Source organism: Procambarus clarkii, chromosome 56 (genome assembly GCF_040958095.1).
Source record: "Procambarus clarkii isolate CNS0578487 chromosome 56, FALCON_Pclarkii_2.0, whole genome shotgun sequence".
Lineage (NCBI taxonomy): Eukaryota > Metazoa > Arthropoda > Malacostraca > Decapoda > Cambaridae > Procambarus > Procambarus clarkii.
In genome coordinates, this window is record NC_091205.1 from 18,422,995 (window position 1) to 18,450,389 (window position 27,395).

The 27,395-nt window shown below is 43.5% G+C and overlaps 1 protein-coding gene across 1 annotated transcript; it reads left to right on the plus strand.

Annotated features, from left to right (window-relative positions):
* The first annotated feature begins 24,021 nt into the window (after positions 1-24,021).
* LOC123770669 (uncharacterized) lies at positions 24,022-26,598 on the plus strand. Its single transcript, XM_045762735.2, has 2 exons — positions 24,022-24,676; positions 26,292-26,598. Exons 1-2 carry the CDS (start codon positions 24,167-24,169, stop codon positions 26,460-26,462), a joined length of 681 nt encoding a protein of 226 aa, XP_045618691.1. The 5' UTR covers positions 24,022-24,166; the 3' UTR covers positions 26,463-26,598.
* The last annotated feature ends 797 nt before the right edge of the window (positions 26,599-27,395 follow it).

A 27,395-nucleotide genomic window follows, 5' to 3' on the forward strand; every position in this document is an offset into this window, starting at 1 on the left:
ATTTAATTAATGAAAACTCACTGAGAACAATCACTAAACGCTCACGTTAGAGGGAACGCTTCAAGCACACTACCCCAGCAACAGTGCTGGAGTCTTTTAATGTGTATACAGAAATAAGTTACCCGAGGGGTTATTAAACTATTATTAACTCTCAACATGCTTGCTGATAGCACCAACATAATTTGAAAAATATAACGCAGAATATTTCAAAGACAACTACTCATAATAGCAGTTATAGCAAGACTTTCATAATAGTTGCAGCTGGAGTAAACAATGCCTTATAAAATTCAACATGCAGAAGTGTCATATTATAGAGCTGGGAGAGGACAGACCGCCTGGATAGGGTCCTGCGCTACAGGACATATAGGGTCCTGTAGCGCAGTAGTCAGTACAGTCGTTTCACAATTAAAATGCTCCAGGTTCGATTCCCGAGTCAGAACAGGGACGTTTGGGTACGCTGGCTTATCCCTAGTTAAAAGTGAACCTAGTACTGAGGAGATCCCCGGGAGCTGGGCATCAGTTGTGGGGGACCTAACCAGTCCGTCCTCCTCAGGCTTCCCAACGTTAAGAAAACTGTCTATTTCAAGTGTCCTCTACTAACCTACCGAAGGACCCAAAACAGAAAACTGGACAGTACATCACTTTCGCGAGTCTTCCATTTTCTAGTACGACAAATTAAATTAATTTTTTTATTCAGGAAAAGTACATACATAGTTGACTTACAAACCAAATGGATTTAGAGATAGAGCTAGTACAGAGAGATAGAGCTAGTACATAGAGCTCAAGCCACTAATACGCATAGCGTTTTGTGGGTTTATGTAATCGCCTTATGTAACACATACGAGCGAAAAGCGACGTTCTTTGTAGGAGGACAGGTTGACGTAACAGTCATCCTCTCCAGGATAATGAGGGAATAGTAAGGCAGGATGCTGGATACTTTAGTCTGAGAAAGAAAACAGTTTGTCACCTCAGACCCACATACTGGACAGTTGAGACATGATGAACACAACATTAAGAATCAGCAACGTGGACGGAGATAATTATTCAAATAAGCCGTATGGAAATAAATACCTTCAGTGCTTGGGGGCTTGAAGACATGTAATGACTGTAGCCATCATATATCGTTTACTGTGCATACTACAGAATCCCAGGGTTCTCCACAATTACAAGAAGTGGGGTCCAGGAGCTCATGCTCACATCCCACAAGTGTAGGGGGGTAAGAATACAGGTTTACAATAGTCAGCGCAGCAGATGTTGCTTTGCTTTCGACAAGGACGGATCAGTAGTGGTGGTGGTTGTTGAGAATTTAGGGGCGACGACTATCGTGGGATCGGATGCGCCCCGGCGTACCCGTAAAGGATTAATCGCGAAGCCTAATGGCGAAACGAATGACGCGTATCACCACAAACTAATAAGCCTCGCAGCAAATAAATTCACAGACAGGCATGTGATTGGGGAGCCCCCAGGAGTCCCTCAGGATGACAAGCACCAGGCCCCGCCCCACATACAGAGAACACTGGGTAGCAAAACCAAAAACTCGGCTCCCAACTAAAACACAAAACTCATCCAGTCCTCCCCCCCCCCCCGGGCAAAGCAGAAGTCGGCCGCCCACACCGTCTGAGGGCACACCAGGAGCCCACCAAGACCCACCAATTTCCGGCACCTCTCGGCCAAGCCGGCACCGGACACCGTCACCCCGCCGGGAGAACCAGCCAGAAGTCGTTCGAAATCTATCAACTAACCTGCAACCCAAGGCGATCTGCGCGCCAGGCGTCGTACAAACCGGACCGTTGAATAAAAATGGCTGTATCAAATCCAAAATCACGAAACAACGTGATCCGGCGGCTCCCAGGCGGTGGTGGAGTCCAGACGTCCACTCGTCGTCAAGGTTCAACCAGGAGTCCCCCGACGGGTCAGTAGATGACGCGGTCTTCGACATATTAACTCAGGCTCACATACAAGAGAATCAATCACTCGTGCAACACACGAAATGATCTTCCTAGTGCCACATTGCAGGATAACATTCACAATATCATTTATGTATCAAATATAACACATGTTGGATATTATGCTAAAGAATTTATTAGAGAAAGAACACCACCAAGGTTCTCTCTCCCGCTCTCTGGTGACGTCACAGGAGTGCGCACGGCAGCGTGGCTTGGTAATGGGTGATGATACAGGTGACTACGACAGGCAGGAATGTGGGACATAATGTGCTGTAGTGCCCCCTCTCCGGCCGTGCTGTAGTGCCCCCTCTCCGGGCGTGCTGTAGTGCCCCCTCTCCGGCGTGCTGTAGTGCCCCCCTCTCCGGGCCGTGCTGTAGTGCCCCCCTCTCCGGCCGTGCTGTAGTGCCCCCCCTCTCCGGCCGTGCTGTAGTGCCCCCCCCTCTCCGGCCGTGCTGTAGTGCCCCCCCTCTCCGGCCGTGCTGTAGTGCCCCCCCCCTCTCCGGCCGTGCTGAAGTGCCGTGTTCAGGCGTGCTGGAGTGCCGTGTTCAGGCGCGTCATTCTGCCATCTATTGAACACTAACAACAGGAAGATGAACGTGCGAGTGAATAGATCCGAGTGCACATTTTCGGATATAAAGACTTTACTCTCAAACGTAATTCATTATACAAGACGAATAGAAACTCATCCCCGCTGTTATCGTGTTCTTCCAAACTGTTCCCACAATAGTTTTTTTTGTTATTTTAGTCGAGATAAAAAGATAGCAATAACAAAGTGTCCGTACACTCAGAGTGGTGCTCTGGTGTGACTTATCAATGGAGGAAATGTTTTCCTACAAATTATACATTCAGGGAGCAAATGTGCGCGTGAAGCAGACACAAGTGATTTTATATTATTATTATTATTATTATATATATTGTGACAATAATCTCCTTCAAGAGATTGAGCCTGCTCTTCCCTTCATAATTACGTCGTCACAATTATATAAAAGACTATGGAAGAAATGTCAAACAACAACAACACCAGCACCAGCAAGGCTTGCCAGGGTGAGCAGAAACGTATGCATCCAGCCACCTGTTCGAACTCCAACCACCAAACTACCCGTTGATCGCTACGGCTCCGCTGATTGGTCGCCGGTCTGGCTGCACCTGCACTCGCCCCCAATACTACCTGATGTCTGGGGCCACCCCAACATCAGTCCTCAGAATGTTCCGTGCTTTCGTAGCCAGCACACCTCCCAGCTAGACTCTAGAGTGTACTGAGAGAGGTGGTGGCTTTAAGCCAATATTCCAGCACCTCCCACTTACTGTTGTATTGCACTTCTTGTTATTTTGCCTTAACGTAACTTTTCATTGTGTCATTTAAGTATTCTTATTATTTTGATTCATTGATTTTATTATAAGAATTTGTTTGTGCATTATTTTCATGTTTTGATTTATTTAACGTAATTAAAATTTCATTGTTAAAGTTTACTTGTGTTTTGTGTGTCTTCTCCTTACCTTACCACAGACGAAGTTCCAGTTTTTCTATTTTTTTTATAACTATGTGACGAGGCCATACCCCTAGCCTTAAACAGCCGAACACCAACGCGTTACCGTCACAAGTTATATGGGGGCCTGTCCGGGAGTTGAACCCGGGACCTCTCGCCAAGTGGTAATTTATGGTAAGCGTATTTAACTTTGTTAACGTAGCTTTACTATTTTTCATTCACTTTCATTTTTTATAAGGTGCGGTGTATTGTGCATTACGAGAGTAACATATAGTGAAGGTGAGACAACTTTGGATTACGTGGTGACTGTAGGCCTCAGTCATACTCTTAATTGGTCATCTCTCCCTCCATGTTATTACTCGTATTTACCATCTATGTCCCTTGAATATTTCTCATTCTGACAGATCATCATATTGGTACCCTGGTACTGTGGTCTGCCCCGGGTCAAGAGTACCCAATCTTCTGCAATCTGACTGTAGGAGGACAAAGAGGGCCATAGTTCCTCTAGCTCGAACTTTAGTTGCTGAATTGGGACCTCAGCAGCAGTTCTCGTCACAAGTTGACACCTCGCACCCCTACACGTCAGTCAGAGATGATGATACATACAACGGTAGGGAATTAGCTTATTTTTTCAGAGCACAAAAGTTCGCTAATTCTGTAAGTATCATATTAAATTCAGTGGGAAAAACTTGCTTTATGTCCTATAGAGACTTGGCAAGGTATGCCTACATCCTTGGACTACCAATTTTACTTTTGAAGCATTTAACTGTTTCATTTGTTTTCGAAACTTTGTTTCATTTGTTAGTAGGATTTTCTTGCCCTTATTCTCTTACATGAGTACCGGGTACAAGATTTCCTGCGCCCTTGATTTAATTTAATCATTTAATATCTTTCACTTAACGTTAATTGTTAAAGATCACACAGGATAGGTACCAGTTGCCACGTTGTCCTGTTTCTGACATTTCATTATTGAACATTCGTGTACCTTTATTTGCTAATTTCACCATGTTTCGTCTCCAAACTTTCCGTACAAATCCAGCAGGTGAAATAGGGACTTTGAGTCGTGCCAAGAGGACTGAACTACAAACTCTTGCACATGAGTATCAACTAGAAGTTCCCTACCAAGCCAACAAAAATGACCTACACAACCTGTTGCTGGATTACTATTTAGAGCAAGGTAAGATAGACTCTGAAACTCATGAAACTTACTATATTGCAGAGAAAACTGACTTGGCAACGATGAAACTTAAACTAGAGCTGGCCAAGATTGAACGTGAGCAGCAAAGAGAAGCAGCTGCCATACGAAGGGAAGAACACGAACGCGAAGCCGCTTTGAGGAGAGACGAACAAGAACGCGAAGCTGCTTTGAGGAGGGAAGAACAAGAACGAGAAATCACCCTCAGAGAACGTGAAGCTGCCTTGAGGAGAGACGAACAAGAACGTGAGGTTGCACTACTCCAGGAGCGGGAACGAGTACAGCTTGAAACCAAACGACGCGAGTTGGAGATGCAACGCGAACATGACAAGCAACAAGCGACTCTGGCTCTAGAGTGTCGTCAACGCGAAATCTCCTTGGAAACTTCACACTTCACTCAACGCCAACAAGCTACTGCCAATCTTCCCGTCAGTTTTAATATATCACATGCAAGTAAGTTAATGCCATCCTTTGTAGAAGCAGAAGTTGTGTTCTTTACCACCTTTGAAACCCTCGCTAATCAACTCAGTTGGCCTGTCGACCAATGGGCAACACTTCTCAGAGTCCATCTTACAGGTAGAGCTGCAGTCACACTCAGTACTTTGGCGTCTGAGAATGACTACTACACTCTGAAACAAGCAGTGTTAGACGCCTACCTACTTTCCACCGAAAGTTATAGAAGGAAATTCCGTGACCACCTGAAGGCAAGTACCACTACCTTCCTCGAGTTTGCTAACACGAAACGGAGGTATTTCATGAAATGGCTGGAAGCAGCACATGTCTCTACTTTTACAGAACTCGTGAACCTGATGCTTGTTGAAGAATTCTTGAGACGTGTGCCGCCTCCTGTCCGCCTCTACTTAGCAGATAAAGAAGAAACCGACTACCTGAAGTGTGCTAAGTCGGCTGACACTTACAGCCTCATCCACCGGCTGACACCTGAACCATCCTCCAGTAAGAAGTCGTGGTACAGTTACGAGAAGGTGAGCCCCGATCAAGCTGGTTCACAACTGTACTGCAAGTATTGTAGACTCTATGGACATACCATAGACAAGTGTGGTAAGTCTCAATACAAGGGAACCACTGACCAACAACGACCCAAACCAACTCCTCCTAAGTCCGGTAAGCCTGTGATGAATGTTGGTGTTGATGTTAATGATCTTTCTCTTTTCAGTAACCACCTGTATACTGGAACTGTCTCTGCCAACGGTTCAAATCCGGAGGGACGTTTCAAATTGAAGATCTTGAGGGACACAGCGGCTCTACAATCGATCATCTTGAAGTCGGCTGTGCCCAACATAGTCTACACCGGGGAAACGGTCTTCATCACTGACCTCACTGCTACTACTCCATACCCTCTCGCCAGAGTCCACCTGGATTGTCCCTACGTGAACGGGGAAGTCCAAGTCGCCGTCAGGGAAAAGCCTTTTCCCATGCCTGGAGTGCAACTTCTCCTAGGCAACGACTTGGCAGAAGACCTGCAACCAACCAACCTGATCGTCATGGACAAACCCCAGGTGTGTAACTCTGTGCCAAGTAACCCTATTCTTGAGTATGTTCCAGCAGAGGTTCAAGAGAGTGATGATGTTTCTCCTCCGGTTCTCGTGACCACCCGTGCACAAGCCGCACGTCCACAGCCAGCTGACTCTACTGCCACCGCTGTCCCTCAAGACCCTCAGAAACTACCCCCGCATCTGACCAAGTTGGAGTTCCGTAAGTTGCAGAGGGAAGATCTTACTTTAACACCATTGTTTTTCCAGGCTGAGACTCAACCCGACAGTATTCCTGGGTTCTTCCTAGAGAACGACTTGCTCTACCGCAGATATAGACCCAGTAAACTGAAGGAGGAGGACGATTGGGCCAACACCGAACAACTTGTGATTCCCACCAGCCTGCGGCCCACTATTCTACACCTGGCCCATGGAGCATTCTCCCACTACGGCTTCAACAAGACTTACCATGGGATTCGCCAAGACTACTACTGGCCAGGTATGGTAAATAACGTCAAACAGTACGTAAAACAGTGTCATACATGTCAGATGGCAGGCAAACCGAACGTCTCCATTCCCAGAGCACCACTGATTCCCATACAGGTGCCTGCGGAACCTTTCCACAGACTCATAATAGACTGTGTCGGTCCTTTACCTCGGACCAGTTCAGGTAACGCCTACATCCTAACCATCCTGTGTCCTACCACCAGATTTCCCATAGCAGTTCCAGTGAAGAACATCACGGCTGCTACGGTTATCAAACATCTATTGAAGATCTTCACTCAATACGGATTTCCCAGGGAGATTCAAAGTGACTGTGGCACCAACTTCACCAGTGATCTCTTCAAAAGGACACTGGAGGAGTTCAACATCAAACAGGTATTGTCCAGCCCCTATCATCCTGCTTCACAGGGTTCTCTTGAACGTAGTCATCAGACCATCAAAGCACTCTTGAAAAAGTTTTGTAGTGAAACCTCAAAGGATTGGGATAAGCAGATTGACCTAATAATGTGTATTTTCAGAAGTCTCCCCAATGAGTCCCTAGGAGTATCTCCTTATGAGATGCTCTACGGCCGTAAGTGCCGTACTCCCCTTAAGGCTTTCAAAGACTCTCTCAGAGATGCCACCTTCAGTGAGCATCAGAATGTGCCCCAGTTTCTTCAAAACCTTCAACACATTCTAGAGAGAGTCCACCGCTTTGCTCATGATAATCTATTGAAAGCCCAGGTGAGAATGAAGACTCATTACGACCAGACCAGCAAAGTAAGAAAATTCAAGCCGGGAGACTTCGTCCTTGCTTATTTCCCTATCCCAGGTTCACCTTTACAAAACAGATTTTCAGGACCCTACTGCGTCAAAGAGTGCAGGAATAATAATAATTATGTGATAGAGACTCCAGATAGGCGGCGGAAGACCCAGCTGTGCCACGTCAACCTCCTGAAGCAATATAATGGTACTCCTCCCACTGTCTTGACTAATTATTCCACATTCACAGAACCCTACATCCACAGTGAGACCTTCCCAGCTTCTCCTCCCGAAAGCACTGACAAGGAGTCAGCGCTTTCTAATTCCAAAATCCTTAATGATCTTCCCAAATGCTTTCAGGATAATACTCGTGCTCCTATGCCCTCTTCTAATTCCACTCTCACCTCGTCAGATAAGCCCTACATCCTCCATTTCGACGCCAATGGTACCGACGATGGTGGTGTCGTGATGCAGCAACGAGGCGAGAAGAATACACCTGTCAGCGACTACTGCTACAAGGAACGACGGAACAATTGGCAAGGAGCTACTCTTCCTCATCCTGAAGCTTCAGCACTTCACTCCACACCTGAAAAGTGCTCGGTCCACCATCAATACGGACCACACCACCCTACACCTCCTGCAGCACGCCCACTTCTCATCTCAACGTCTTCTACTATGGGCTTGCTAACTGCAGAAATTCAACCTGGAGACACGCTATACCAAGAGTCTGACAACATCTTAGCACATGATCTCTCCAGAGTTTATGAAGTAGAAGCAACTCCATCTATTACTCCACCACATAACGACGTACTTCTTCCAGAACCGCAGGCTTCGGGGGAGAGTTGTGACAATAATCTCCTTCAAGAGATTGAGCCTGCTCTTCCCTTCATAATTACGTCGTCACAATTATATAAAAGACTATGGAAGAAATGTCAAACAACAACAACACCAGCACCAGCAAGGCTTGCCAGGGTGAGCAGAAACGTATGCATCCAGCCACCTGTTCGAACTCCAACCACCAAACTACCCGTTGATCGCTACGGCTCCGCTGATTGGTCGCCGGTCTGGCTGCACCTGCACTCGCCCCCAATACTACCTGATGTCTGGGGCCACCCCAACATCAGTCCTCAGAATGTTCCGTGCTTTCGTAGCCAGCACACCTCCCAGCTAGACTCTAGAGTGTACTGAGAGAGGTGGTGGCTTTAAGCCAATATTCCAGCACCTCCCACTTACTGTTGTATTGCACTTCTTGTTATTTTGCCTTAACGTAACTTTTCATTGTGTCATTTAAGTATTCTTATTATTTTGATTCATTGATTTTATTATAAGAATTTGTTTGTGCATTATTTTCATGTTTTGATTTATTTAACGTAATTAAAATTTCATTGTTAAAGTTTACTTGTGTTTTGTGTGTCTTCTCCTTACCTTACCACAGACGAAGTTCCAGTTTTTCTATTTTTTTTATAACTATGTGACGAGGCCATACCCCTAGCCTTAAACAGCCGAACACCAACGCGTTACCGTCACAATATATATATATATATATATATATATATATATATATATATATATATATATATATATATATATATATATATATATATATATGTGTGTGTGTGTGTGTAGGTCTTCCGCGAGAGGGTGTTAGTAGCCGCAGGAGGCCGTACAGGAGAGGCGTGGCGTGCACAATAGCATGGCTACCCACGGAGACGAGACGCCCCCGCACCAGACACTTCGTAACCAGCGCACGCCGCTCCTCTCATTCTCATTCTGGTCGTGAGATCAAAGCGCAAAAATGTTTCTCCGGTGTTTGCATACATATTATATTGTTATTCATGATTGTTTAATATTAGCGCATAAGGGTTGAATATATTTCTTACTGACAATACCGACACCTCTACCTCCACCACCACGATGCGCCCCCTCAATCACCACGACTTCCACCACAACCACCTCACCACAATCATCTCACCACAGTCGAGCTGGAGGGGTGAAACAAGCGGCCCCCCCCCCCCAAAGGGTCACTCCTGGGACCATTACTTCATTCATTAATTCATGCTAATGCTCTATATATATATATATATATATATATATATATATATATATATATATAATGTGTGTGTGTGTGTGTGTGTGTGTGTGTGTGTGTGTGTGTGTGTGTGTGTGTGTGTGTGTGTGTGTGTGTGTGTAAATCACGAACAATAAACACGTGATTAAAAATGTGAATGTCAGACCACGGAGGAAAAATTTTCCTTCGTGGTCTGACACTGTCATATATATTTATATATTTATTTATTTATTTATTTATTTAAGATAAGGGAAACTACAGAAATCGTAAAGAGGACAAAATTTGAAGGTGGAAATATTTCCAGTGTTTACAACACACACATAACAAGCTAGTCTTCCTGAATAATACATAATCTTTTGACGTATAATTTTCCTAAGGCCAAAAACTGATATACTGAAGATGGTAACAGCTCGCGAAATTGACGTTATCCCGTTTTCTGTTGGTGGGTCCTCAGGTAGGTTAGGTTCGGACAATTTTGTACAAGAGCTTGGTGATGTTGGGAACGCTCGGGAGAACAGCTATACAAAACATCTGCAGCATAAGGGAAGTTGGCATACATCAGAACTATACGAACATACACAAGAACTTTATCAAGACAACTTATGAGGCCAGTACTAAGTACTAAAGGCCAGTACTAACAACCTAAGTGAGGCCAGTACTGGGACACAGGGAACCCACATATAGTCCTCATTATTCGAAACAAAACTTGGACAGCTGGTTTGCAACAATACTATTGAGTGTGTTAACAGGACTAAGGTACCTTCTTCTTGAGGTTATCTTGAGATGATTTCGGGGCTTTTTTTAGTGTCCCCGCGGCCCGGTCCTCGACCAGGCCTCCACCTCTAGGAAGCAGCCCGTGACAGCTGACTAACACCCATGTACCTATTTTACTGCTAGGTAATAGGGGCATAGGGTGAAAGAAACTCTGCCCATTGTTTCTCGCCGGCGCCTTGGATCGAACCCAGAACCACAGGATCACAAGTCCAGCGTGCTGTCCGCTCGGCCGACCCGCTCCCTCTACAGGTACGAGGGCAGTTCAAGTAAATCTCACCACCACTACCAACATGGTGATCAGCATCACCACAATCGCTCCACCACTGATACTATCACCACCACCACCACCCGTGATGCTACCTCAGCCTCCGCCATCCCTTGCCGCACCTGCACTCTCCATCACCGCTGCTTGTTACAACCACCATGAACACAATTACAACCTCATGCACGACCATCACGACTCTCGTAAACTCTACCACCCCCCACAGGTCACCACGAGCCCATGTGATGGTCTCATGCACCACACCATGACACTCTGGAGACTCTTCACCTTAGATATCTTTATTTCCAAGTTGCATAGAAAACACCGACCTTACCTAACCTACTTAGTATGTTAAAATAAGCATCTTATAGCTTCGTAATTACAATTGTTACTTAACTTATTATAGGTATAGGTTAGGTAATAATTGTAATTACGAAGCAATAAGATGCTTATCTTAACATACTAAGTAGGTTAGGTAAGGTCGGTGTTTTCTATGAAGCTTTTCAAGGGAAACTATTGTGTTAAGTATGTCACCTATGCACATATTTAATAAGTCAATATTGACTTATTAAATTTGCGAAAACGGGTTGGTTTTAAGGAACGTAAGTCTACAGCCTGTCCTCAGGCTAAGTTTGTTAATGCGACAGCCTACCCCCTAAAACGCATAGATAAATGTTAAAGTTTTCTTATGTATAAATAAATATTATTATATATGGTCTATGAATAGTCAGGCATTGGTTAGGTTAGATGTTTAGGTTATGTTGGTGATCATTTGCCTATGAAATACGTGGGTGAAGCATTGTGGTTCAAACAGAATTCGTCAGTGAAGCACTTTTTCCGGAAGTGTTCGAACGAAATCAGTTGCGAGTCTTGTGTAAAGAAGTAATTATCAATAGAAGGCACCAAACCGGGAAGGCTATGTAGCACCACCAAATGTGCGGAAGAATCAGAGGGCGCTAAATATCACCAAGGATGCCAATACAAGAACAGAAACGCATAAGGCGAACGATATCAAACGTATCCGAATCACCAAGAATTCTATCAAGGGACAAGCGACCACGAGGGGACGGTCGGGAAGCAAGACACACGCTCGTCCTGGACGTCAGGACATTTAACAAGGATATGCACGACTGTAAGAGGGACAATGCAGTTAGGACAATAAGGAGCAGAGCGACGCTCCATTAAGTGTCCGTGAGTTGCGCGTATTTAGGGAGCCGGTGGCTGAGCGGACAGAACACTGGGCGCGTGATCCTGTGGTCCAGGGGCGCCGGCGAGAAACATTGGGCAGAGTTTCTTTCACCCTGATGCTCCTGTTACCTAGCAGTAAATAGGTACCTGGGTGTTAGTCAGCTGTTACGGGCTGCTTCCTGGGGGTGGAGACCTGGTCGAGGACCGAGCCGCGGGGACACTAAAAAGTCCCGAAATCATCTCAAGATAACCTCAAGGACCAAACAAGGCGTGGTATGGGAAGGGATCGTGCTAGGTGCGGCCGTGGCGGCCGCACCACAGGGGACTTGGGGCTCAATCCAACCACAGAGGGAGGGAGGGGAGCCCAGGGAAGTAGTCAGGAGGGTCAGAGGAGCAGCTAGGTCTGGGCCCAATGTAGCAGGGGCTACAGAGCCCGGTCTTCCAACTCAGTCCGACTCGGGGGCTTAGTCGCCAACCCCATGAGCCTGAGAAGTCACAAGAGGAAGCTTTCATTCACGAATGTGTCCCCGTATCCACCATGGAGCCACAATTAGAGGATAGGACACCCAACAAGAGACAGGTCTTGCCGAGTCCTCCCCAGGGGTGCGTCGTGAGTATACTCCCTACAATCGCCACCTTAAAAACCGTCGAGATCGGGTTCAGTGACGATAGAAGGATTGACAATAAAAGCTTCCCCTTGCTCGCGACGTTGGGTACCACAGTTCTACGGGTGAGAGAGTATGCCTCCCCAAACACCCGGGCGTCAAAACAGTAAGTAGTCCGAAAGAATAATCAAGACTGTCGGCGGGGAAATGACAATTAGAAAGGAGAAGAGGGGGGGAGGGAAGAAAAATGAAACAAGGAAATGGAAGAGATATCTGGCAAAATTGGTGAAGACAGCAGCAGGAGCATAAGGCTACAAAAGGACAGAGGACTGACCCATGAAGCATCACGCTCCGGCAGCCGCCCAACAACTGAGTAGAACTGAGTACAACCAAGCCCCCTCACGACTACAACGAGCTTGAAAGGCAGGATGATCGTTGTGTGTAAACCATTTTTCATTCATAAAGAGGGGGTTTGGGGGGGGGGGGGGGCCATGGAATGAACTTTGACCTTTGTTTACGAGAACGGGCTGCACATGTAAATTGTTTTTCGTTCATGACCAAGGGTTTGGCGGCAGATTAACGACCATTTGGCTTTTGTTGATGAGGATGGACTGAGCAGCGATTCCTTCCCCATTTTGCAAGGCCTCGCAACATCTGTAGCACTCTGCTCAGAATTAGTGTAGTTTACACAATAAACACCAAGGCTGGGAATATCACCGCCCACCACTCTCTTTCCTGAATTTTAAAACTTTCTCCTCCTGCAAGAAATCAAATATATATACAAAAGAGTAAAGTCTAGTGTTCTGGCTAAGAAATTGTCTAAGAACATGTGCTCGAACAAGTGAATATATGTATCGAGGCAAAAAATTGAAAGGGTAATTACAGTTCGTGTGGCTGGGTGCCAGATATGGAGGACATATAATTACCACTTGCCTGGTCTCCCGGCAGCAAGTGTCAGGTGGAGGAGACTGCTGGTCTCCAAGAGCCCACGGGCGCCACCTGGCCTCCCTCTCCACACAACACATCCATGCTTCTTTACACATGCATACCCTGGTTAAGTCGTGATGGTCTGTGTTGCATGCTGTATTTGTATACTCTGTTAATGTATTTTCCACGACCAGGTCATCATCCTCGACTCGTTTACCTCGGCAAACGAAACAAATCTCTTTGAATCTTCCATTTGCTAACGTTTAATATGTTGATCATATGACCGTATACAAGCGTGGCCGTGTTAACATGTGGAAGTATGCGGTGTTCTTCCTGCCCCAGACAGCTGACAGGAGCCAGACACGACCCAAAAAGAACCACATGGACAACATTTCCTTACAGAATACTTGTAAAGCTAATTGCTGACATCTGTAAATTTCAAGGAGAAACTGGTGATGTAGCTTCACTAGATGTACTTGTGGGGATGAGTTTCAGTTCTAGGGTCCCGCTTCTCAACCTTCAATTGATTAATGTACAGGCACCGAGCCGATTGGGCTCTATTATGTGAAGCTGTGTATGGAGTCTCACTGCACCACTTACCTCATTCCATCTGTTCTCTATTCTGACAACTTTTAAAATGTCTCTGAAGCTCATTAATGTCTCAACAGCAGTGAGCGACCCCCCCCGCCCGCCAGGTGGTGCCGCCAGTGAGCGCCCCCGCCAGGTGGTGCCACCAGTGAGCCCCCCCCCCCCGCCAGGTGGTGCCGGTGTAGTGACCACCAGCAAACACGCCGGATCACGTGTGTGAAATTCTGAAGCATGGGCCGGGTGTCTAATGTACACACTGCCTACAAGATCCTCATATTAAATGCAGTAATATAATGCTATCAATGCCCTCATAAACCCTTTATCTCATAAAAATAATATATATTTTTTACAGCTTTTACAGACTGTTAATGCCTAGAATAATATTAAAGAGAAACTCTACAATATTCTACAAGTTATGCTTCACATAATGCACCGAGAACGACGCACTGGTAATATATAATTATATCTTCCGGGACGGAGTGTTAGTGGTGGATGGTGGTGTGGGCATCGTGGGGTACGGACCCTCAATACCCTTGGTGGTGGTGTGGGCATCGTGGGGTACGGACCCTCAATACCCTTGGTGGTGGTGTGGGCATCGTGGGGTACGGACCCTCAATACCCTTGGTGGTGGTGTGGGCATCGTGGGGTACGGACCCTCAATACCCTTGGTGGTGGTGTGGGCATCGTGGGGTACGGACCCTCAATACCCTTGGTGGTGGTGTGGGCATCGCGGGGTACGGATCCTCAATACCCTTGGTGGTGGTGTGGGCATCGCGGGGTACGGACCCTCAATACCCTTGGTGGTGGTGTGGGCATCGCGGGGTACGGACCCTCAATACCCTTGGTGGTGGTGTGGGCATCGCGGGGTACGGACCCTCAATACCCTTGGTGGTGGTGTGGGCATCGCGGGGTACGGACCCTCAATACCCTTGGTGGTGGTGTGGGCATCGCGGGGTACGGACCCTCAATACCCTTGGTGGTGGTGTGGGCATCGCGGGGTACGGACCCTCAATACCCTTGCTGGTGGTGTGGGCATCGCGGGGTACGGACCCTCAATACTCTCGTCCTGAGTACTAATTATATATATGCCAGGTACAGGGAGGCGTTATCAACAGCCTCAAACTAGACAATGTAGTAGTAGTTGACTACTATAGGGTCTAAGGAGCACTTGCGTAGAAACTGAAGACAATGTTCAATTCTTAATTAGCTGACCCGCCTTGTTTGTGGTGGATACGTGTCCAGGTGAGGTGGTAACATCGACCCTCCACGTTTCTGGACATTCACACGACTGTTACAGTGATCACAAGCAGGTGCCACTTGAGTTATCACCGACCCGAACTCTTCATTACTGACACTCAATATACAGTGTTAACACATTAACACTAATTCCATGTACAATGGTACTACACACGCTTATTTGCTCTAGTGGGAACTTTTATAGACCAGGGCAGATCTGTGAAGCTTACAGTGAAGATGTCTTGTTACAGGATTTGCCTCTTTCAGCTTCGGCTTAAAAAATGTTGAGACATCAAGGAAAATGTTTCGCCTCTTGTAGTAGTCTACAAAGGACGATGAAAACTGTAGTGATGTAGTGCACAAACACGACGAGTTGGCCACATCTCTTCACTCAAGGATGCTGCCTTATCTCAATCACTTATGTCGATGTCTTCAAACATATCGTATATACATCTATTAACACTGCTATTTGAACACTGGCATTTGAACAGTGCCACGATGTTATAGGGATGTGACCTCAGCGTCACATCCTATAACATCGTAGGACTATCTTTACATGATAGTCGTTTTTTTTCATTTCATGTAATCTGTTATCATTTTTTGTCTATAATTTTGCAAGTATTTACCTCCTTAAAATTTTCTTAGATTAAGGACCTGCCCGAAACGCTGCGCGTGCTAGTGGCTTTACAAGACTGTAATTACCATATTTGTATCCTCACATTCCTTATGTACATTCTTGTATATGCATAAATAAATAAATAAATGAAAGGATGATAAACTTCTCGGCAATGTTATCTTTTTTCGCATAATTCTCAATGATACCTTGTGTAATGCAACTAACCCAATTTCATTTTCCTGATCGAACTGACCCCGAACGATATAAGCTCGCTCGATTCAGTCCTAATTTCATTACCCGAAGAACACAGCATTCTTAACTTTCAGACAGCTATTCAGGCGTCGCTTGAGAATGCTTGGTTTCATACACTATAGTGATAAGACTTTGGGTATATAGCAGGTCACATTTATTATTCACAATAGTTAAGGAGCCATATTCAATGCAACTTTCGCCATACTAATACATATATTACTTTGTTGACGGGGCCTTAACAGTGTCTGGATTTGTAATACAAAGGCTTTCGTAACCACGAAGTTATTCACAAGAAGTGATCGATGTCATCTCGCGGTCACATCACCTTCACCGCCATAAGATCATCACGCAGTCGTTAAAACACCCACACAGCCATAGACATTCAATTATAACACCTTGGCAGTCATAAGCAGGACCACTTAATACTACAAAGCAATCACAAATACCACCATAGTGTCGTAAATATCACCGCACTGGCGTAAGTACCATCACACTATCATAGCCATCACTATTAGAAATATTATCAACATACTCCACTCGTGACAAAACTGTGTCGAGACTGTGGAAGCCGACTGCAAGGTTTCAAAGTTTTGACAGCACCCGGCCGCTGCCCCTTGACCTTGCTGTTCATCACCCGGATGAGGTTACACGCTGGACCAATCTGATGGAGACTTACTTATTTAAAGCGTGAGAGTTAGATAAGTAAATAAATGAAGTGTCACCTTTCCTCCAGGTACCCCCTGGAACCCCCCTCCTGCCTACTTTTGGGGGTTCAGTTTGAGAATCCCAGACAGAAGTTAAAATCACATTGTATGACAATCACACCGTAGTTATATAGTATGCTGTATGCAGACGATGAGTCACAATACCGTGGCTGAAGATGTGGACTAAACCACACACCAGAAGATGAGACGACGTTTCAGTCCGTCCTGGACCATTATCCAGTCGATTGTCGACTATCTGATAATTGTCCCGGACGGACCGAAACATCGTCGTCGTCTCATCTTCTGGTGTGTGGTTTACTCTTAATATGCTGTATAAATTTTCATCTCTTATTTCCAAGCGGATGCAGCTTTAGGGGTTAATTATGGTAACGAAAGTTTATTTCGAGTGTTTACTTTGGTCAATATGTAACAAATATTATTATTAGGTACACGACTTCAAGGTGTGGTTCGTCACAACCTTTCCGGACACCGGCCACATGCTGGAATGTTATGTATCAAAAGATAATAGCAGAGGTGTGTGTTTTAATTAAATATTTCAGGAATGTCCGTATTATATAATGATTCCAAATTAAGTGTGCTACTCCACAGAGTAGTGGCACTCTTGAGAGAAAATTACTTTCCAGCATTAAATGAAAAGATTCCGTAGCGCAGTAGTCAGCCCAGTCGGGTCACACCTGGAAGATCTCTGGTTCAATTCTCGCTGGACGACATGAGTTTTGACACGTTTCCTTTCAACAGTTGCCTCTGTTCACCTAGCATTGAATCCTGGGGAAAGGTTAGGAGTCGGCCTATGGGGGGAGGGGGCGGGAAGACCTTGTTAAGTCTAATAGGTTTTCTGTCCACAACAAAGGGAAACCATTTGTTTTGGGCACTTAAAATATTGTCTTAGAAAATAGCTTCAAAAAGGATATGGACATGCCCTGGAACTCGGTAGGAATGTTCACCTTCATTGTATACACGCAACATTTAAAAAAAAAAACTGATCATTTGTATAAATGATCCTATACCTATGATATACTGTATAAATGTAAGTATGAAAAAAAATCACAAAATGAATCCAGTACAAGTGCAAAATCACTGAGAAATCAAAATAGCATGTCAAAAATAGCTTTCAATACATTTTCAGAGACATTCGTTGAAAGACACGAAAGCGCTCAGATACGTCTTCATTTGTGTTTTTTTCTATACATACATATATAATTTTAGAGAGGGTAACCGGCGGTGCCCGGGTCGACCCAATAAGGTTGCGCCAATAAAGTGTTATGAGGACCTGGTACCGACCCTAACAATAAATTGTAGAGAGACTGCCATCCATCTTACACCGATTTCCTGGGAGGAATGAGGGGGGGGGGGGGGAGGAGTGAAAGTGGCAATGGGAGCTAACCCCCTTTTAATGAGACAACCCCCGACCCACCCATGTTAGTCACCTACTCGTCACCAATCACCATGCAAAGTTCGGTGAGGCTATCCCCGAGCGTCTGGCCTACAACCTTGGATAGACAGACATTCTTTCATATAGATCTGAATATATAACTATATATAATATAGCATGTGACAGTGTCAGACCACGGAGGAAGAATTAAAACAGGTTATTTCCTTAAGTACTTTCGTATTAAATAATACACCTTCAGAAAGGTACCCTTCTGAAGATGTATTATTAAATACGAAAGTACTTAAGGAAATTCCCTGTTTCAATTCTTCCTCCGTGGTCTGACACTCACATTTTTCATCACGTGTTAATTTTCGTGATTTACACATTTAATATAGTATATATAGATAATAGTACATATATATACTATGTAATATAGATGCTTATTGGAACAATAATCGTAATATAATAAATTGAGGATTTATGTACTTTCGTCATATAAAATTAATTTGCCGTGTAATATTAGATAATATTACACATAATTTGCTGTATAATATTAGGTAATAACACTCACTGCAGACAGTGAGTGTTTTAGCCTTGGTACACACGACCTGATAAGCTGTAATATGCTGAATTGTTCAGCTTTTCCCCCCTCCTGCTAGAAATAATTAAACAGTTATGTTGTTTCTTGTGATTATTTAAAACAATGGTATTGGTCTAGTGTGGGCTGGGTTTTGGTAGTGGGGTTGACTGAGGCTTGGGAGAGGCGGGTGTGTTGGTCGTGTAGGCTTTGTAAGGGAGGAGGGGTGCTTTGTTGGGGGGCGGAGAGGGGGGATGGGTGGGAGTCGGGGTATAGCTGGTAGGGTGTAATAATTTATCTGGCCCCAAAACAAAGGCGTCATTGTGGTCATATCTGTAAGCTAGCTTGTGTAAATGTTGAACATTGGCCAGTATGCAGGTAACAAACATCAACTTATTAAACAAAGAACTGGCCATTGCATATAAATTGGTTATAAACTATATTGCTTATTCAAAGTTAAATCTGAGTGAGAAAACCTATTCCTTTAACTAAACTGACTTAGTGTTCGGGAGTGCCCAGTTGCCTCCGGGAACTGATGCCAGCGGTGTTGTGGGATATACTGAGGGAGGCGACGACGACACCTCGGGGAGGGGTGTCATGGGAAGGAGTCCAAGGACCGCCCAACACTGGACTTGGGAGATTGGGCTGAGATGACGGGCGCCCAGCAACTAGGGCTCGATGACACGAAGCAGAGTCGTTCTAACTACAATACGATCGAAATGAAATTACGTTTTGAGAATGTCACAAGCAATACCCTCAAATCTGTGGATGATGCTAATATTTGCGGAAAGGTGCCAATCGAAGAGGTTATTGGCTTCATGCAAAATAACCTTCAAGATTTCCCACAAATGACTACAAAAGTGAAAAATACTACAAATTATATTTAGAATATTAAAAATGCAAGATTCCAATTAAAATATAACATTGCACATCATTTAGCCTATATAAAATTCAGTACTGCTGTCTCTGGAAACAGAAAATTAAATTTGGCGAAGTGATCAAACAATCATTGAAAGCAGTTTAACAAGTAACCGTTGCCTGTCACATATACAGTGTTCTATATGCTCAGAGAGAAACGAACACTATACTTGGACGAAAATTGTCACTGTTTGCCAATGAAATATATTGGATAAATAAAACTGCCTTTATAGATTCTTAGATGTGAAGAGCTCTTACGTGTATAAACTGTTACTGGCTTTTCTCGGCTCGCCTTACTTAGGCTAGGAATTATCCTATGGATAGTTTCGCTTGGTTACACTTAGGGATTTATGATTACCAGTAGCCTACAGATAAAGGTCCAGGGGAAATCCGCAATGGAGCACAGAAACACCTAGGTGATGTAACAGCTAAAATATATTTACATACAGTCTCCGTGGTGTAGTGGTAAGACACTCGCCTGGCGTTCCGCGAGCGCTATGTCATGGGTTCGTATCCTGGCCGGGGAGGATTTACTGGGCGCAATTCCTTAACTGTAGCCTCTGTTTAAGTCAACAGTAAAATGTGTACTTGGTTGTAACAGCGATTCTTCGCGGCGGGGATCGTATTCCAGGGACCTGCCCGAAACGCTACGCGTACTAGTGGCTGTACAAGAATGTAACAACTCTTGTATATATCACAAACAAAAAAAATACAATAACATATAAAGTGATTAATCACTTTGAGAGCTCCCACACCTCACTTCAGTAACTTTACATAATGCAGAAGAACCAGAAATATTGATGTAGACAAAATCTTCATAATGACTATATTTATGGAAAAAGACACCTTAGTCTAGAACACTTAAGTCAAATGGCTGCCCGCTCAGGTACCATCATCAAGGCATCAACTAGGCGAGTACAGAAAAATAATTTGAAACCTGAACTCTCTCTATGTAAGTACTCCGTATTTACTCAAATGACATTATGATATCCTGCAAGTTAAATTAATGTGAACTATTACTTACCTGACTGTCTAGCGTAGTGAAAAACTGGCTAGAACCGAGAGCCTCTGTCCAACGTGCAGTTACCTCTCCGCCATCAGGTCTACTCCGACTTTCGCCCCTCAATAACATATATCTAATCGTCACTGAATAATCTCTGAATATTAACTTTTAACAATACTCTACTTGTAACAAATATAAATGAGTTCACTTTTCATTAACAAAACGTTTATATATATTTTAACGAGTATCCATAATCACCAAATATATAACATACTACTTTGCACGGCGGAGGGATATTAACGACCTGCGGTCTGCTAGCAGACAACTGACATACCGCCTCTGTAAACAGGTATTTTCTCTCATTGTTTTTATATGATATTTCTCTCTCTCTATTATATAACCTCTCTGCACTCAGAATAGCAAATGTTCGTGACAAACTGAATAAGCATTCTTGGATTATTTTTATTATTAATAACACATTTAGGTACATGTGCATTTGTGCAGCTGCCCTAGACTACAAATACAAATACAAATATTTACAAATACAAATATTTATTCAGGTAAAGTACATACATACAAGGTGAGATACAAAACGTTGATGGATTTATAGATTGAGCTAGTACACACAATGCCTAAAGCCACCATTACGCAAAGCGTTTCGGGCAGGAAAAACACTAAAACAAAAACTTAATACTAATTGAGATTAAAGTATAAATTGTGTTGAGAAAATTAAAAGACTATATGAAGGGAAGTACAGAGTATGACAAAAAGCTAGCTACGTGATGCTAAAAATCCCCATCACACAGGATGGTTAGTCATACAGGGCCATATGTTCAGTAGCCTACACTGGCAAATTTTGGGTACATTATGAAGATATCCTCAAAAACACGAGAGATAATAAAGTAACTTGCAAAGTTCCAGGTACCTCATGCCAATGGGTCTGATGGTCTAATAACTGGCCATTCGGTGATGTAGTGTGGGAGATCATGCCGCAGTTCCTGCTCACAGAGTTTGCACCTGGAGTGCTCAGGATTGGGAGATCCATCACCTGGATCGAGGCCCCAATCGGGGCCTCGTAGCCTGGTGGATAGCGCGCAGGACTCGTAATTCTGTGGCGCGGGTTCGATTCCCGCACGAGGCAGAAACAAATGGGCAAAGTTTCTTTCACCCTGAATGCCCCTGTTACCTAGCAGTAAATAGGTACCTGGGAGTTAGTCAGCTGTCACGGGCTGCTTCCTGGGGGTGGAGGCCTGGTCGATGACCGGGCCGCGGGGACACTAAGCCCCGAAATCATTTCAAGATAACCTCAAGAGATCCTGAGTTATTTTATAATTTATTGAAAGATTTTAGTTTTGTTTTATTAGTTTTATAAAACTGTAATATCAATATAGCTATAGGTTAAGTACTAATTGTAATTAAGAAGCAATAAAATGCTTGTCCTCCTACACTAAGGTTAGGTTAGGTCGTGGTTTTCTATACAGATTTTCAGGTAAACTCTAATATTCACAATATTTTGGTGCGATTCTGGCGATTTAGTGTATTTATGTGCTAAACTGGTAGCCAGGATTGTACTTATTACATTTAGTATTAAAACGTACTGTCTATTCGGAGGAGGGGCTGAGATATATATCAATATTATTGAGTTTTGTGGATATAAATAGGAGCTTCATCGTATGAACCAATAGACCTGCATTTTCCTTAATTCTTATGTTCTTACAAGAGCTAAATGGATACCATCACATGTTGGCATCTCAAGGCATGACACTGTTAATATGCTTGCAAAGACAGCTTCTAGGAAACCAGTAGTAGAAATTGATATGGGTGTTTCACTAGCAGTGACAAAGAGAATACTTAAACACATATCTAATGAAGATCTCATCGACATAACAAATTCACAAAGACCTGAAAGTTGCCGTATTAAATATTATGATAGATATCGTGAGGAGACATTCACATATGGGACTAATAGAGCAAGAACTCGGCAATGTGATGCTATAGTGGCCAGAATACGCCTGGGATATAGACGTATCTGGCAACTTTCTCAAAACCCAAATGTCGAGTACACAATGTGTCAATTTTGTGAAAGAGAAAACATGCACTCACTTGAACATTATGTTGTAGAATGTCCCATATTGTCTGACTTTCGCCCTCCTGGGCTGAGGTATGCTGAACTCTGTAACTACTATATGAGTACTGGAACACTTGATGATATATTGGACTTGTACCCTAGATTAACCATGTAATGTAACTATATAACCTGAGCTTGTAAAAGCATCTTAATCACCTTCAGTGGTTAATTTCTTAATTGCACACTAGTTTCTCTTGTCAGCTATCTCACCCCGTCAGAGTAAAAGAGACAAATATATGTGTATGTATGTGTATATATGTATGTATGTATGTGTGTGTATGTATGTATGTGTGTGTATGTATATATGTGTGTGTGTATAAAGTATAAAGCTGATCAGAATTGCATTTCACCATTATAAATTCACATTAATGCATTCATAAATCTATGTATCTATGTATTTACGTATGTAGCTTAGCCTAACATTTTAAAAGCACTACGATCACCTTCTGTGGTTGTTCAATAAATCTCTGAACTGTATGTGACAAATCTTTCACCCTGTCCATGGAGGACAGAAGAAAATGTATATATGCTGGTTAGCATTGTAAATGTGTGGCCACGTCTGTGGTAGAAAATAATAATAATAATAATAATAATAATAATAATAATAATAATAATAATAATAATAATAATAATAAGAGCTAAATTAGAAATATTTTTCATTTCTTTAGACATTCAATAACAATTTGGAGTAGAGTGTGTTTTGCTGACAATTAATTGACATCATACATCATCAGGTCATACAAATATAATTAATAACACAATTCCCCCTACTTCAATTAATTTTGATAGAGTGTTAGAAGCTCCGCTTGATAAAGAACAAAGTCAGTGATAAAGCCGGCAGCACGTGGAGAGGAGGCTGGCGGAGCCAGGAACGTTTGTGTACTCTGGTGGGGCTTGCACCTCACGTTGCAGCACTCTTGGCAACTGTGTTTAAACACACTGGTCACAGCCTAGTCTATTCTAATATTTTATAGTTTTTAACCCATCGCTAAGTTTCTTAATGCATATATATCAGTCTTTGAAAACGTGTTGATAAATCTTATTAGTATCTGGAAATGATGTCCAGTTTCGAGGTAAGCACGACATAACAATGACGTATTGCGACCTCAAAGATTCCAGGAAGGCATTTTAAGTAAACGTTAATAATGATTCATTTTTCAGTAAATATATATATATACTCTCATTCGTGTATTTTAGAATGACTGATAAAAATATAATTATTCAATTACAACTGTTAAAAATACAATTTTGCCGTCAGAATTGCGTACTGGCAACTGCAAGGTTCGTCCAACACCATATCAGGGCCAACTCTCTCTCGAGGCGCAGAGTGTTCTCCCACATGCTGGCGCGGACGGTGCAACCTCTCACGGGACTTTGATAAGTTTGCCTGTTGAGCTTGCCAGTGTACAGCTTTGACACTGTTCTGATAAACATTCTCAGCCCTAAGGTGTTGTGTATATCACAAGTAACTGTGATATTTGAAGAATATTTCAGCACAATTGTACAAAAATCGAACAATTCTTAAACCTTATCAGTAGCAATTGGAAGACATCGGTGGTTGGAGATGATGCAGAGGTTTCTGAATAGGAAGAACATGAGTGGGAAATGTGTGTGTACCGGGCTGCCAGGGTCTCCTCCCTGCTACGACTGCACCTTTAGTCTCAAACAACCACCTCCAAATTACGCTTCCCTGTCTGAAAATAAAAACAACCGTGGCAGCAGATATGTTCGCACCTCCAGCTCAACACGCAGAAGACACATCTCTCGTCGGTCCTCTGTCTCCCAAGAGGTCATTCTGGAGCCCTCAAGTTACTTCACCCAGCATCATGTCCTCCAGGACCCAGCAAGCTTGCATTACTCTCATGAATCTCTTTATGAAGCAACTGACGTTGAGGTAGCCAAAATATCTCGGGCGATGGGTCACATTGGGTTAGCAGTGGCTTGCCTGGTCAAAGGACAGCGGACAGAGACGGCAGCAGTTGCAAGTAATGTAGCCAGTTTCATGCCTGCCTCTGCTGCAATTCCTTACTTACACCACAAGATCTCCACCTCAAAGCTCGACCTGGCATCTCAGGTGAGTCTGCTAGAAAACATACTTAGGCAACTTACTCTCTATATATATTTTTCTTAAAATTTTCCCTCTTCTCTCACCTTCTCCACAGCCAAAGAAAGGGTTGTAATACTCCGTAGGCTCCGTTTTAATACTCCGTTATAATAGGGACTTTATAACTCGTTCTAACATTTGCTAGTGGATATTAATAATAAGAACATTTATTTGGTGGAGATGTAACCTCTTATTTAAGTTAAAACATTTCTTAGGGTTGTGGCAATGTTTTAGTATAGTGCTTTTTTATTTATGTTTCATTTGTCTTGTTAAATTTTTACAAGAACATTAGGCTTTGCTAATAGGGTGTTTAAAAGATTATACGAGCTGAAGCTGACGCTTGCGAATGTTGGCCGATGAGGGTATACACATAAGTATAGTTGTGTGTGTGTGTGTGCTCTCCTAATTGTACATAAGAACATAAGAATAAAGGACACTGCAGAAGGCCTATTGACACATACGTAGAGGTGCATTAATGTTCTGTATGATATACACTTCTAGATGTTTGTGTGTTTATATTCTCATCTAGATGTGCCCATGTCATTCATTTTCTTACCGAATTTACATTTAAAGCTGTGTGACAAATTGACTTCAAAAACTTCCTCATCCAGTCCTTTCCATTTATTTACGGCTTTTAAACTGAAGTACAAAAGCTCCTCTTGCCATTTCTGACATTTGTGTTTTTAGATTTTATTTGGTTTCTCGATGTCGAGATCTGGATGCCATTACTTATGCTTATCTAAGTCCTCCAAGTCCAACTACTGACCTTCCCCAGGATATCCAGGATACTCCTGGGTACCTACCTATTTACGTTATCATGTGTGCGCTCTATATTCTTTCTTTTATGCAGTGTATGTGTTGTTGTTTAGGGGCGATGACGATCGTGGGATCGGATGCGTACCGGTGAAGGGTTAATCGGGACGTATAATGGCGAAATGAATGTCACCTATCAGCAGAAACTAATGTGTCTGTGTGTGTGTGTGTTTGTGTTATCGTGTGCGTACCATCTTGAATAAGTTATTGTTTATAGTTCAGTGTTTTGCTTGCATGTCCATGTGTGGTGAGCAGGTCATGGTCGCTACTTTCCCGCTCCGTGCCAGTTTTTGTACTCACCATTCAAATGTTATTGTGTCGGTCAGTGTAAACAAAAAATAATTGGAGCGTTATTTTTCCTTGTCCTCTTCCCTTAATTCGACGATGATGCTAGAACTATATTACTAGAGCCAGTGGTGCCGTTTTATGAAGCACCACCTATAATAGAAGCCAGTGATGACACCCTTTATTGTGATATTACGTTCTGAAAGTGTATACGAGAGCTTCCGAGGATAAGGACAGGAAGAATATTTTACAAGTTATGAAATGAGTTTAGAGAACATGGTGAATAAAAATGCCCCTCAAGCAATGAGGAACTGTCTCAACTTTGACTCACTGTATATATGTTGAGGATAGACGAGAGTAAATTAAAGAGATGGGCGCATACCATCTATGGGTTGTCGTTACCCCCTATATAAAAAAAGTTAAAGGGATACACTAACTATTAAACACCCACTGAATACCGAGGTTGAGTATTACCTTTCCTTTGCAGGCGAGATGTCCGCCAGGCCACCGGCTGTCCGAGAAGGATTACCACCTCCTGCTGACAGCCATCATCAACCATCTTCCTGATCATCTGTACGGGGACCCGGCTCTGCCCCAGGAGGTAATGGCACCGCTGGAGGCATCACCACTACCCTGCCAGCTGCTCGTCCCTGAGTGACCTTCACTCAAGGATGTAGCTGCTACCCTACCCCCACCTTAGAGACAACGATGCAACCCTACCTCCGCCAAGGGACGACATTGGCACCCTACTTCACCTAAGTGAGAAACTGTGCTTCCAGACATCATAGTTTCGAGCTGCAGATCTTCATATGCACCGATACTCTCAACTGCAATTGTCTTTGGACCACTGATACTGTAGTAGGCATCATCTTCAGTGTCGTCACCAAAACATCTCATTTTGTATAATGAACTGCCACATATAATGCATATACACCTGTAATTCATCCTGTCATCCCACTTTAGTTTTAAATGTATTAAAAACATGAAAATATAAACATTCGACTTTTCGTTTCCACAAGTTAAAAATTGGAAAGAAGATGCTCAAAAAATCTAAAGATATATGTAATTTAATTTATATTAATAATTAATTGCGTCGGGGGACAGAAAGCCAGAGTGTATTCATACATATTAGGCTTTTATCTTTTCCTAGTGAATCTATTTTTTTTTATTAGGTACATCTGCATTAGTGCAGCTACCCTAGACTATATGAAGTGGAGTACAGTGTGTCAAAAAGAAGCTAACTAGGTGATGCTAAAAAATCCCCATCACACAGGATGGTTAGTCATACAGAGGCATGCATAGGACTCTACTCCTACTTGGTTATCTTGGTTATCTTGAGATGATTTCGGGGATTTTAGTGTCCCCGCAGCCCGGTCCTCGACCAGGCCTCCACCCCCAGGAAGCAGCCCGTGACAGCTGACTAACACCCAGGTACCTAATTTACTGCTAGGTAACGGGGGCATCAGGGTGAAAGAAACATTTTGCCCATTTGTCTCCGCCTCCACCGGGGATCGAACCCGGAACCTCAAGACTACGAATCCAAAGCGCTGTCCACCCAGCTGTTAGGCGCCCAAAAGAGAAAGGACAAAAC